Source organism: Pomacea canaliculata, linkage group LG5, assembly GCF_003073045.1.
Source record: "Pomacea canaliculata isolate SZHN2017 linkage group LG5, ASM307304v1, whole genome shotgun sequence".
NCBI lineage: Eukaryota > Metazoa > Mollusca > Gastropoda > Architaenioglossa > Ampullariidae > Pomacea > Pomacea canaliculata.
In genome coordinates, this window is record NC_037594.1 from 15,439,395 (window position 1) to 15,453,239 (window position 13,845).

At 42.7% G+C, this 13,845-nt stretch overlaps 1 protein-coding gene across 1 annotated transcript; it reads right to left on the minus strand.

Annotated features, from left to right (window-relative positions):
* Positions 1–6,978: 6,978 nt before the first annotated feature.
* On the minus strand, positions 6,979–12,535 carry LOC112564015 (pancreas transcription factor 1 subunit alpha-like; the record flags this gene model as incomplete). The annotated part of the gene is made up of 2 exons (XM_025238532.1): positions 6,979–7,136; positions 12,060–12,535. Coding segments are annotated over 2 exons (492 nt in total), but the record flags the coding sequence as incomplete, so codon positions are not given.
* Positions 12,536–13,845: the final 1,310 nt, after the last annotated feature.

Here is a 13,845-nt window from a genome sequence, read left to right on the forward strand (position 1 = left end):
CGTGTTCCTCCCTACTTTTTTTTTTCTTGGCTGGAAACTGTTGGCGGGGAGACTGTACTCGGAAAAAGAGACTTCAAGGAGTGACTGAACAATAGTCACGCTTCAACAACTTTGTTTGAGGCAGGCGATCTGGTCACGGGATGCCGTGCGATGGCGGCATTATTAATTAAGCTTCACATCTCTGTCTGCCCATAATGTGCGGATTACAGACTTGTCGACAATTTCATGGAAAAGGGCTTCTCACAACAAACACTGCTGATAATTATAGTTCTGGCGGAGAAAAGACCGCTTAGTGTTTCAGAGAGAATTAGCATAATGGGAGTGGAAGGACCGCTAGACGAGAAGCGGCAATCCGTTTGTGATATTAGAAGGTTGAAGATTAAACAACAAATACAATAAAGCAAATTAAAAAAACATGGCGGTGAAAAATTGTTCTGTGGGTGGCGTCCATCAAACTCGGTAACTTTATCGCTTTCCAATAAATCTGAACCAGTTTTCATTTCCCACAACCACCAAGTCCACCAAAATAAATTGCTAAAGGAAGGGCGATGGAGGAAAGATACAGACATGTTTGGATGCCTCGAACACACGCGGTGTTCAACAATCTTGCGATCTGAATTATCATATTCTAATCTTGACAGCCCCGTTTCCAATTTTTATGTCACTTGAACAATTGTAGTAAATAATTAAAAATGTGGTCGCGAAAGTTGCCATTTCAGTTACGGGTGGGTTCAGCTTTACAGGGTTGGAGCCTCTACTCTTTTATTCACAAGTTCTCTTCCCTTCATCCTTTGGCAAGATCTCTTTACTGGTTGGACTCACAGTGTTACTGTGATATTTTCATTTCCTGCTGTTTGGCATCTTGTGTTACTGGTCTGCTGGCTGCTATTCCAATATCATCTTACATTTCCTCTCAGCTACCTTTTCAACACATGAATACCTCGCTTTTGTCGCCCCCTGAACATTCTGATCGTGATCCGATCACATGGCCTTTCTATTTCATTTTGTTCTTTTATGGTTGTTACTGTGTGATTCCTATGTTTTATGTATTTCACAAGCTGTTGCTGCTGTTTTAGCAAACATTATTTTACAAATATTGTTTCTTGCGTGCTCTGAGGACAATATGCTAATTCTTCACTCCTCTTTTCAGCATTTGTTGTTCGGAACATTGTTCATGATTGTGAATGTTATGACGGGCACTACGCACGCGCCCTACTTCATATGAAGGAAAGACGAGAAAGTAGGTGAAGGGGTGGGAGTGAGGAAGAGAAAGAAAGAAAGCGAGAAGTCGAGCTGTAATTACAAACTTTCAAACTAATTATCTTTAAATAATTCTCTGATAAGGAACTGCAATGTTTTAAAATAAGAAATGTGTTCATCATGAGACTAGAATAAGCGTCACTTCCACGATCAGCCTCAAACAGCGACTAACCTGAACTCTTCCCTCTGTCTCTCAGTGTCTTTCACAATCACTTATTTACTAAACTTGAATCTGATCTTTGTTTCTCCGTGAATCACCTCCACCTGGTTGACACCCAGCATTATCTTCTACTCAATCTGTGTGTACGCCTACCTGCACGCGCATGCTAATAAACTAAATATCCTATTGCAATACCACTCCATACAGACTACTAGCTCTCTCCATTGCTAATTATTTAATTTCTAATATCAAATGCTTTTCAGGTAAATTGCTTGCTCACTGTGCAGCTTTTGTCACAACATCATCAATTACCTATTTACGTAGAACATGTAATCATGTAAACTTGTGATAAATCAACCTACAGGTTAGACATCTACTCTATTAATGCTTTAATTGAAACAGCAATCCTTTTATAAACATTAATATAAACAAAATTCTCTTGACTACAAGGGAGTAGAGGGAATGGGCTTTTTTCAATCACGTGAACGAACCGGAAGTGCATGATTTTAGATGCTATAAATAGGTTACGAGCTAAATACAGCAACGGACAAACGACTTGCTCAAGACTCGACCCTAATGGTTCCTGCTTCTACCTTTAATTATGCCAATGACATCATTTATCCGATTGCAGTCCAGTGGTGGTGGTGGTGGTGGTGGTGGAGGAGGTTGTGGTGGTATTACAAATCTTCAGACATTGATAAATCGAAGTGGCTGTGATGGGCTTCGATCTGCTTGCCAGTGTCTGTGAGACGGAACAGCTGCTCGCGGGTAGCGGCGCCGTCAGCTGCGGCGTGAATGGACATGTCAACAAGCGAGACAACTCCTTGGCATCTTGTCGCACCACTACCCCCAACCCCCCCCCACCACACACCCCTTCTTGTCTTCACAGCCACATCATTCTGTGGTTGCGACCGGAGAGAAGGGGAGAAGGCGATAGTGAGGAATAGGAAGGGGATGCTGGTCGACAGGTGTACTGTGAGAAGAGAGATGAGGTTTATGTGTGCAGAAGGGGAAATGTTTACTGTGTAGATGAGTTTAAAGGTTTATTGTACTCGGGAGGTAATACGCGAAGGGAGGTAATAAGTAATAAGTTACACCATGTGACATGTAGTGTATGAACAAGGTAATGACTACATTGTGCTACATTGTCAGTGATTGGTTATTGAAAATAGTTATTTTATTGCCTATATGGTATATAAACACAGTATTCTGGAAAGGGTACTTAGAACATTTACAAGTTAACACTATCCCTGCACGCTCAGCAAGCACCCCCTAAAATAACTAATTCTTCTAAAAAATTAGCAATAATAATAACAACAACAACCAAAGACAACAAAAAGTGCTTGAGGTGAGCTAACAGAGATACAGAGAACTGTCCTCGTCAAGAGCCCATGGCGACTGCCATCATGGCCGACACAGCCACCGCACAGAGAAGAGAGTGCGGGAAAATCTGGTCCAGCGTCACCTGTCGGTGTTTGTTGGATGCAGCGATCGATGGACCAAGATGTCCACGTCAGAGTGAATGAAGCAATTTCCACGACGGCAGCCCGAGGGTAAACGTTGGTGAGGAGCACGCAGCCTTATAACCCTTCCGTCACGTGGTTGCTATGGCGGCGAGAGGCAGGGCTCAGGGTGGCAGTCGTCGCAGTCACGAATGGCCGCTGTAAGACACGTCTTTGCTTGGAGACAAGCAGGATGTACAGACGGCCTCAGGGACAGTCATGCGGGAACGATACACTGTTGTTTCGTGATTTTTATGGCCTTGCGAAGAGGAAATAAAGATAAGGGTTGTCGTGGTCTTACGAAGCTCCTTTCTTTCAAACGATCTTAAGATGCTAAAAACAGAATGAATGAATAGAGGAGTATAAAAAGGAATCAGCGAGGGAATAAATGAACTAAAATGAAAATGATAGAGGGAATGAGACAGAGGGAGAGTGAGGAAAGATGTAAATAAAGGAAGAAAAGGGAGGAAAGAGAGAAAGAAGGAGGGAGGAAGAGAAAAAAAGGAGAGGGAGTAGAGAGAAGCAGTGGCTGGAGTGGGTTTTTTTTTATCGATGCCTCAAGAAGATTGTGATCACAAGGCTAGCAAGCATCAGAGAAGGAACAAGTCGCGTAGCCCTAAGACGCCCTGTGTTTGCATTGTGTCTCTCGCTTTGGTGGGGGCAGAATTTATTCATCGATATTCCTCGGTGATGTCATCACAAGATTACCACGAAGGCATGAATCTGTTCTCTCTTTATCTCTTTATCTCTCTGTCTCACTATCTTGTAGTCTGTCCAATCCCCCGTCCCCTGCTTGTCTTCCTGCCTGCTTGCCTGCCTGTGCTGTCTGTCTGTCTGTCTGTCCTGTCTGTCTGTCTGTCCTATTTATTACGCGTTACACTAAAATAATGAACAACAAAGACAAGCTGAGCCAAACAAAAAGAAACAAAGAAGAAGAAATAAACAAAGAACATGCATGTGACCTTTACCCCAAACCATTGGTGGACCACTTCCTGTCGGCTGTTAAATGTTGGCTCTTACAAAACAAAACTAAATAAATACAAATTTTTTTTTAAGTAATACTAAAATAAATAAAAAAATAAAATAAATTTCCGTACTGGGTGTTCAGTTCAGACCTACACGTCTAATATCCTCCTTTCATGGCTTTTCAAATAAAGAATGTCTGGCTTGAAAAATTTCGTGTGGATGTATTGTATCTATGTATGCAGGTGTGTGTAGCATGTTCAATACCATGAACTCTTCAGTCAGATGTAGGTTTGTTTGTATTAAATAATAATAAATTATTATTGTTGTTGTTATTATTATTATTAATGTACTTTCACCCTGCAACAACAGAATGAAACTGGTGCATTAGAAAAGATTTTGTCTTCTCTTAGAAGTTTCTAACAAATGTCTGAACAAAATATTTGGAACACGTAAATTTCGACAGGACGACATTTGTGTTTCACATACTAACCATGTCTGAACCAGAAAAATCGAACCGTGTGGTTTTCTGCACATATTTTTCGCCAAAAAAAGAGGATACTCCATTTTTTCCCTACACAACACAAATTCCGAAAACAAATGAAAATGTATACAGGTAAGTCAACGTTATGTTTGCTTTTAATTCTAATACTAACATTTTGAATGTTAACATTCTAATTTTAATAGTTTCTGAAAATGTGTATAAGTACATTGATGTATGTGTGTGTGTGAGTTAGTGAGTTAGAGAGAGTGAATGAGTGTGCTCATTAAACATACAGACATTAACATTGTGTTAATTAATATGTTTTTCATTTTATTTTCTATTTGTATGTTTGGTTTAATATTTGTGATTAGGGAGAGGCTCTTTGTATTGACGTGTCCATTAAAAAAATTTGTCACGTGAAATTCCATGCGTGCTATTTGTTCTTTTCTTCTTCCTGTGCTTTCCAACTATTTGTGAAACATCCCTAAAGGGCTTTTTCAGTTCTATTCTATCAGTACCGTCACCGCCGACACAGAATTTCCTGCGGTGAAACAACCAGGAGGACCAACAGCGCCCTCTCACCTACCCACCGCACCCATTCTCCACCCAACGCCCACCTTTGCCTCGTTCACGTGTCCATTAAGCGGGTAGTTTGACGGTCCTCTACCTACCTGACCTCACCTGCCCTATTCATCTCGCAGTCGTCGGTAGGGAACCTCGCAGTGCCGGCAATAAAACGAAGGAAAATAAATTACCTTTGGGAGGAACACCAATCGGATCTGATGCTACACCCTTCTGTTCGCCGGGAGGAGGCTGGTTGCGAGGGCGTCATGCAACGGTGATGACAGACGAGAACACATGCTGGAACCATCTCGACCAATTACAACTGCTCGTCACCAGACTCCTCCACAAGCGGGTTAGGGTGGATGGGGTGGAGGGATGGAAGCGGCTGGAGCAGGAAATACAGGCACTTGAGATGCAGAGACAGCGGGGGGACAAGCTTTTATTGATGTCTCCGCGCTTTTCATGGCGAGGCTCTGGCAGTCCTTTGCATTTTTTTCCCCTCGTGGGTTCTCTTCAGGCTTGGGAAGCGCTTAAAGATTTACTGCTGTGACCTGCCCCGTCCCGGTCTGTAGCTTTCTGAAATTAATTTGCGTGGAAACACAAGGAAACACAGCCTCACCGATGCTGCTATGGCCGGAGTTACGACAATGACCAGCAAGCTCTTTGTTTTTCACACACACACACACACGCTCACAGACAAATTACAGATATTGAATATTCGACCTCATTTTTATTCATATTATCAACAAAGTTGGAGGGGTGCAAGATATGTTGCAAGCGCTGTAACTTTGGTTCTAAATTCTTCAGGACCAGGATAAGCAGTTCGATGAAGTCTGATGACTGTTTCCCAGGACAACGCACGCGCTCAATGATGCACACGAACCACACACACAAACACACGTATTGAGAGACAAATCTTAACTGACTGACTGACTGACTGACAAATCAATATGAAATAATACTTATTAATTTCACTGGCAGCCCCAAACACTAAAGTGGCATGTAAGAGGAAACCAGAACTGAGGATTCAACCAGCATCAATACAATCCTCCGTTAAACCAGTGAAAGCTTCGGTTCGGACAGGATTCTGAAAAATTTCGACTAACTGCGATTCTCAATACTTTCTAGAATAACCCAGCAGTTACAACAGATCTGTGTGCATGCATTTAACATCATTTACTCAGACATTTTTATATCTTTCTGTAGCCTGTGAAAGTTGTTCTTATGTTCTTACAAAATGTTTGTCAACACGGCAAGTTTCTTGCGCCAGTGGTGTGGTACGGGAACGATAATGTTCATATAGATATCGAAGCATAGTATAATCAGTGTCAATCTGGAGTATGCAGGCATGCATACATGTATGAGTATGCATTACGCCTGTATGTTTGTGATGACGACTGGAATGGAAGCTTCACCAAAACCACACACAGATGGTTTTGAAAGATCACACAAAAGGTCTGTGATGTCCAACCCCACGAGCTTTGACTAGTGTCCGTGTGTGACAGAGATTTCATATCCAGACAGAACAGGAAAATGGAAGCGTTAAGAGTGTGAAGTCTGTAAAACCTTCTTTTGTGACCAACCTGAATCCATTAGCAGGGTTGAAGTCTCACATGCCGACACAGTCGTCTGTCAGATACTAGAGAGCTCAAGCACAAGGATCTGGGCTGTCCCAAACAGTCACATTCTGTGAATCAGACACTCAAGATGTCCAGCACAAAGACTACTGTCTGATGTAACAGTTTCATGTTTTGATGAAGCTGTGGAACTGAGACAAACGACAGTTCCGCAGAAGGCAGTCTTTACAGGAACCTGGCACAACCGTTTGTCTTTAACTTTGTGACCTGTGAGATTGGTTTGCATGTTTGCTGCAACCAGCCAGGACCGAAAACATGTTGCAGAAACATGAACTTAATGCTGATTGTGAATTTGGCGAAATGCGGATCTCACCTCGCCGCCGCGGGACCAGAAGAGAATTGCTGTTCTTCTAGTTAGTCTTTTTTTCAGATGTCAAGACTGGAATCAAGAAGACCAGAGCAGTCGGCTTCGTTGGTCTGAATTTTGTGTTTCCTGGGGTCCTCAGGCGTCCAGATCTTGGCCACCATCGTGTTGTTAGGACCAGGTCCGCGCCTTTTTTCGTCTGTCCAGGACAACGAGTGACCAGCAAGGGGAGGGTAGCCGTAGGCCTCAGCTTCGGACATTCCTGCACAAACATGAAAGGTCATAGTTCGTGGGTCTACAGCACGTTTAGCAATACCTGTGGGTCACCATATGGTTTAAGAAGTCACGAGTTACCTAGCTATAAACCAAACAATTTAAATGTAAGGAAGGCGAAGAGCATCATTTTCCACCATCTGAAGATTACACGTGCCTCCAATTAATTTCTTTCACAGGTGTGTGGATGACATAATTTTATTATCACAGTCACGAAAACTGAAATTTGCGGTCGTGACAGACAGACAGACATTGCAGGAAGGCAGACAGAAAAACACTGAGCTGCAGATTGAGCAGCGACACCGTTTGTCTACAAACAACACAAACCATTGTACATGAAAGCTTCCTCAAACATGTTTCCCTTCAAACTCTACCATAACAATGTGCAAAATATTCTTTTTTGCGCGCTGCACAATGCATTATCTGATGTCTCTGTTTACAAGAAGAGCGCGAGGCGAAGCAAACACTTCCTTTTAATTGAATTTCCTCCCCTGGATATTCCCTTTTGAAGCAATGTGATGGTCTGCCCTTGCCGGCAGGAACAGGCCTTCACCGAACACTTATCCAAACAAGACTTCCACATCGATCTCACCGATCACCAGCAGAGTCCCTTGGCAGACATCCTCCAGGGATGATCTACATAATCGCTAAATTGTCTTTTCTTTCTACCTCCGGTACCTGTTCACGTTGAAAATTATTGATCTTGTCTGTTTTAATTGCAATTATTCTTTATTGTTTAGCTTACTTGCCGAAGAAAGTGAACAAAGATAGAGTAGATAGTCATTTCCTGCTTGACTTACACAGACCTATTGCCCTTCGATTGTTACATTGCATTCCGAATTCGCAAAGTTGATATTATTAATTTCCTTTGATGTCATCGATTATCAATTAAGTGTGTGTGTGTGTGTGTGTGTGAGAGAGAGAGAGACAGAGATGGGCGAGGGGAAACGGAAACGAAACAAATGTAGATTTTTCAAAACAAGCGGGCAGCTAACGGGAGCCTCAAGTAGCTCTCGCGCAAACTCTCGCGTGGATTTCCGAACAAGTGAGAGTCGGAACCCGAGCGTTGAGAACCGCAGCAGCTGCTAGAAACAAACCACGGAATCGGAGACCAGTCTTTCAGAGTTGCCGCACGGACCTCACCGTCTTGGTTTCCCTACTGCACAAATGAAGTTTTGTTTTTGCTTCGCCGAGAGATCGATCGTGAGAAAGCTTGTGACTGTCGAGGGCTAATCTTTTCCTTTTTATTCTCTTGCTTAACATTTACTAGATCGAACGTGCTTTCCGTTACAAAAGCTTTTCGTCAGGTCTGTCGTCATTGACGTGCAAGTCGTCGGCTATGGCGAGGAATAATTTTTTTGTGAAGAGGTAAAATAGGGGGACATTAAAATAACGACCAACTGATAATCCTGCTTCCGCACAACCCATGTTAACATCTCAAAATAAAGGAGACAAACGCCGAGTAAGATAGCGAGTAAGTGTTAAAACAGTAATGACTGTGTGTTGATCGAAAATGAGAATGTCCTGAACATCTGCCCCAACCCTTTATCCCAAAAGCTATTATTATGTATCTCATCGTTTCGGTGTCTCTCTTTTTATCTGTAATCATTCGTCCAGTATCCCTTGATCACAGATTTTTTTAAAAATTTAATGCATGACAAAATTTTCTTTCACAGAAAAAGATTAAAAGCTCTGATGAAAGGTTATAACAAATTAATCGAGGTACACGGTGTATATATATCGCTTGTACAAATGAAGTCCGATCGTATTTTCTTTGTGTGCGCGTGCGTGTGTGTGTGTGTGTGCGCGTGGTAAACAACAGAGACAGACAAGAAGAATGGAGGCGAGCACGATGAATGGGGAAGGTGGAGAGGGAGGCAGGGTCCGTGGGGGTATGACACGTCACCTTAAATCAAAAAAACACAACGACCCTTGCGTTGCCTGCACTAGTGTCCTCTCCACCCTGTCAATACTCCCGCCTCCATCAATATTGTCGAGATGTGAAGTAGCCCCCACTCAAAGGCCAGCCTGCCCACGGTTCACAAGTTGTGGACTTTTTGCGGGGAGCGGTTCACTCGTGAGCCTCCGCCTGGCCACAACTGTCGGCCGGTGAGAGAGTGACCGGCCATGGTTGTCCGGGTGTCCGGACCTCCACAAAGTCCCACAAGAGGACAATCAACACGGAGGAATCGCCAGGTGCTGCCGTAGCCCCAGGTTTGTCAACTCCCCCGTCCCTTTTCCCTCCCACCTGTCCTCCAGTTTTACATCTCTTTGTAGAGACTCATTCTCAAAGATATATTTTGTTCCACCAAAGTTATATCTTTTAATCTTTATCGTCTCTCTCCCCTGAATCCGCCTTTTTTTTGAATATCTGCTAAAGCTGTATTTTCATTTCAGATGACTTTGCTTAATACAAAAGGTCTCATTCCAAAATTTGAGATAAACGCCTACAAATGTCTCCATGCACAGAAAGAGATATTTTACAAATCTGACAAGGAATGTGTATAGGTACTTTCAAAGAAAGTAAAAGAAGTAAATGAAATACAAATTGAAGCAATGAAAGGCGCGTGACAAGGTGGAAAGTAGCATGGTTAGGCAGAAGCTGATGAGCTTCTCCATCTCTGTCCACTCTACATCCACTTAGGTCCACAAAAAGAGGGGAAGGGGTCAAGGGCGCCCGACAGCAGGGGGTGGACAGTGTCCAGTGGCCTGGAAAGACCACTAAGGGCCCGTGGCATGCAGGAAGGACAAATGTTTCGCTGTCGATAACATGATGCACCTCCACATTGTCCGTTGGTCGGCGGGACACCCTCCATTGATGTCTTTTGAGTGATGCGCGCTGCTCTCCTGAGCGTTGTAAATTGGAGCGGAATGTACAAGCAGAACAGTTTTAATGAGGCTCAGAGAGGTTTGCGGGCGAGTGTTGCCCCTGAAGCATTCCATCGTTTTTTGACCACATGAAAGCTTGAGTCTTTTTTTCCCACGATGTTCACCCTAGTGTAAAATTTTTAAACATACTGTCTGTAAGTGGAAAAAGAAAGAAAAATGAATACAAGAATGAATCAAGAAATAGAAAAAGAAATAATGTTCGAATGGGTGAAAAATAACCAAAGAAAGAAAAAAGTTCAGGCAAAGATAAAAGGTAATTTTAGATAAAGGAGACGCAAGATCAAAAAAAAAAAAATCCGTTAAAATTAATATTCTTATGATGGAGAAGAAACACGAAAAAAAAAAAACATTAGACTAGTGAAACGCCGAAGACAACCATCACCACCACATCCGCAATGATAACCACGACGACGACCACCACAACCAAACAACACTACCACCACCAAAACAACAACAAAATCATACGCAAGTAAAAATAATATAAATATATGTGTGTGATGTGGGGCACTGTCTAGACCTTTTCTTTAAAGCGCTATGAGCCCAAAGTACATAGCAGATAGATGAACCACATGGACATTCTGATAAAACCTCGTGAGGATGTTTGTGTCTCTTTTCAATTCACGAAACATCGAAAATATATATTTCACACGCAGACACAAAACCTTTAGAGGCCCAGAATTATAAATGAAGCAAAAAAATTTATATACGGCGATGGTGAAGCTCACATTCCTTTGCAGGGATCATTCCAAGTTACATTATTAAATGACAAACCTGTAAATCTTGGATCTTGATGTTAATTAAGATTAGAGCTCAGATTGCTTACTGTTAATGATTTCACACGGTTCCAGCTAGGAACACATCTTCATCATAGGTGTGACTTTAAATTTGTGATTGACAGTTATTGACAGTTCGGACTTCATTAGTAAGGAAACAGAAATTACCATTCTGTAATGAACGTATCATCATTAATATCCATAATTTACAAAATAATTTCCGGATAATTTACACTAAAATAAAAACTATAACAGTTCGGCTATTCTTGTTTGTGTTTAGGTCTAACGAAGCTAAGGAAGCCACGTATATAGCGATTCATTTCCAAAATTAAATGTTCATCAAGAATTAAGTAGAAAAAACCTTATGTAGGTCTCGTGATATTAAAAAATATTTTTGAAAAAAAAGTAAATTAAGGATTCGTTTGGATACAAAACTGTTGCTTTTTGTTTCCCTTTGAAAATGTATGTGTCCGGGCATTGTCTCTCAATTTCATCTTTATTTCTTTGTTTCCACACGGGATAAAGAAAAAAAAACTAAGAGTATTTTCACTGCATTTTTTTCAAAGTAAAATATTCGTATAAGCAGATAGATCACGAGGTAAGTATGCGTGCTCGCTAGAAAACACACACATATATATAAATAGAGATGAATGCAATTTTTTTAAAAAATCTTATACAGCACAAAGAAACCCGTAAGCTAAACAATAACAACATAACAATAAAAATCAGTCCAGTGACTGTAAATCAGATTAACAGATAACAACGATAAAGCAGACTTTTTCTAAGACGTGCGTTTCAGTCATTTACATTTAAATACATATACACATAGCAAGCGAAAAAAAATGAGAAAGAAGGATAGAAAGAAAGAAAACAGTAAGATGAAAATGAGAAAACGAACGAGTGAACTAAACGAAGAAACAAACAAACAAACAAACAACAAACAAACAAAAACGAACCAAAGAAAATCAGAATAAAAGAAAAACGAAAGAAATAAATCCCGTTTCAGTCGCCGTTACTGCAGTCAGGATGTTGACAACAGAATGCAGTCCCACCTCGTTATCTCGCCATCGTCCAACTACGGGCGAGAGATTAGTGTGGCGACTTAACGAGGTCGTAGAATCGAAGGAATAACTCTGAGTGGGTTGAGGAATTTGTTCTGACAGAGTGGAGAGACAATGGGTGACAAGATAACGACATGAGAACAAAATTCTCAGGAAAACAAAGTGTGAGAAAAAAGAAGGCTGCCCTACCTCTGTGACAATGGATGATGACCTTCTTGGGCTGCTCTCCCACGTGGTTGCTGAGGTTCTCCTTGGTGTGGCTGTCGTTCTGGACCAGCTTCGGCCAGAAAGCCGATGTAGCCGATGGCCAGGCGCAGTGTGTCCACCTTGGACAGTCGCTTTTCGTAGGGCAGGGTGGGGATGTGGGTGCGCAGGCCCTCGAAGGCGTCGTTGATGCTCTGCATTCGGCGTCTCTCGCGCATGTTGGCGGCCTGTCGTTGCTGGACCTGCTGCTGGTGACACTTCTTCTTCTTCCTCCGGATCTTGCCGGGACCGTCGCCATCTTGGTCGTGTGTCGGCGGGTACGGGGGTGAGGAGAGGCAGGAGGAAGGCGACGATGAGGACGATGAGAAGATGTTGTCGACGATGTGGACAGAGGGCTGAAGCCGGCGAAGTTGAAGCTGGTGAGAGATGGTGATGCAGATAGGAACTGTGGGCGTTGCTGTTCATTTTGCAACTTCTTTAGAATGATGGCCACTCCAACCAAAAAAAAGTACTAATAATAATTAAAATAAAATAAATAAAAGAATTCCGTGCTGTCAACGAAAAACAAGATGTTCTGGAAAAAAAATTTTGCTCAAAACTCCAGAAATATTAGTGCAAACAATTGTCACACTTCAGTTTCTATGTTCACAGCCTGTTGCATCGCATTCTCCCCAGAACAATCCTGCGAGTGTTTATTTATTTATTTGTCTTTTCTTCTGCGAAATTCAAGTTATTAAAGTCAACAAGTCCTGGAAGAAGTGTTCATCGAAATTTCCTGTCGGGTCGGAAGCACACATCCGTTGGCAGTGAAAGCAGATCGAAGGCCATGGTATTAATTGTCTCCCACGAGAGCTTAATTGCCGCTAGCTTGTCAAATCGGAAGTGTCTCCTGGGAGGGCAACAAGCTCCTGAGAAGAGAATCACAAACTGCAGTTCCGCCGTTTCCTTCCTACAGAAGACAAGCAAGCCCCGCTAGCAGCAGCCCAGGCGAACTTCCGTTTCTCCGTAGCAGAATCGAAGGTTTCTTTTTAATATGGAGTACTTGTCAACAGCTCGCACGTGCGGCCAGGAGGGCCCCCAGCCAATGAGAAGACGAGAGGAGGGCCGGCGCCGGCGCGTGCGCGCTGACTGGTGAAGGCGGGGTGGTGGGGGTGTGGCTGCTGGTGCCTGAGCAGAGGTGTGAGGGGGGTTTGCTCCACCACTCGTCCCCCCCAACATTCACGAAGAACGTGTGTTGCTACTTAACGGTTCACTGTCATCAGGTAGACATCTTTGTTTCGCCTTCTTCAGTAAATGGATATCTCCCTCCCCCCTCCTCGCCACCTCCCACGCCTGTCTCCTCCCAGTTTCATCCAACAGCCAATCGTCACGGCGCTACTCACCAGCAAAACGTTCCCCTTCCCCTTCCCCTTTCCCCTCCCCTCGTCTCCTTCAAGGGTTCGACGTCAGTGACTCGGTTACTGTGACGTCAACATGCCACGTCATCGCTCATTGTGTAGCGAGGGTCAGAGTTTACAAACCTGTCAACAATTTTCACTCACACCTTTTCCGCTTGTTATGTATTGCTGTCTTGTATGAAGTATTTATTCTGTATGCAAAGTCCTTTCTTTCTGTTATGGAAACTTGAGTTAGACTATAAAAAGTTAAGGCAAGTCTTATTTTGAGGTTTATACGGACATCTCTTGACTGTCGATAATGATGCCTTTTTTAAAGACCTTATCAAGGGATGACCCATCTCAATCTCAAAATGAATACTTATAACACAAAATCG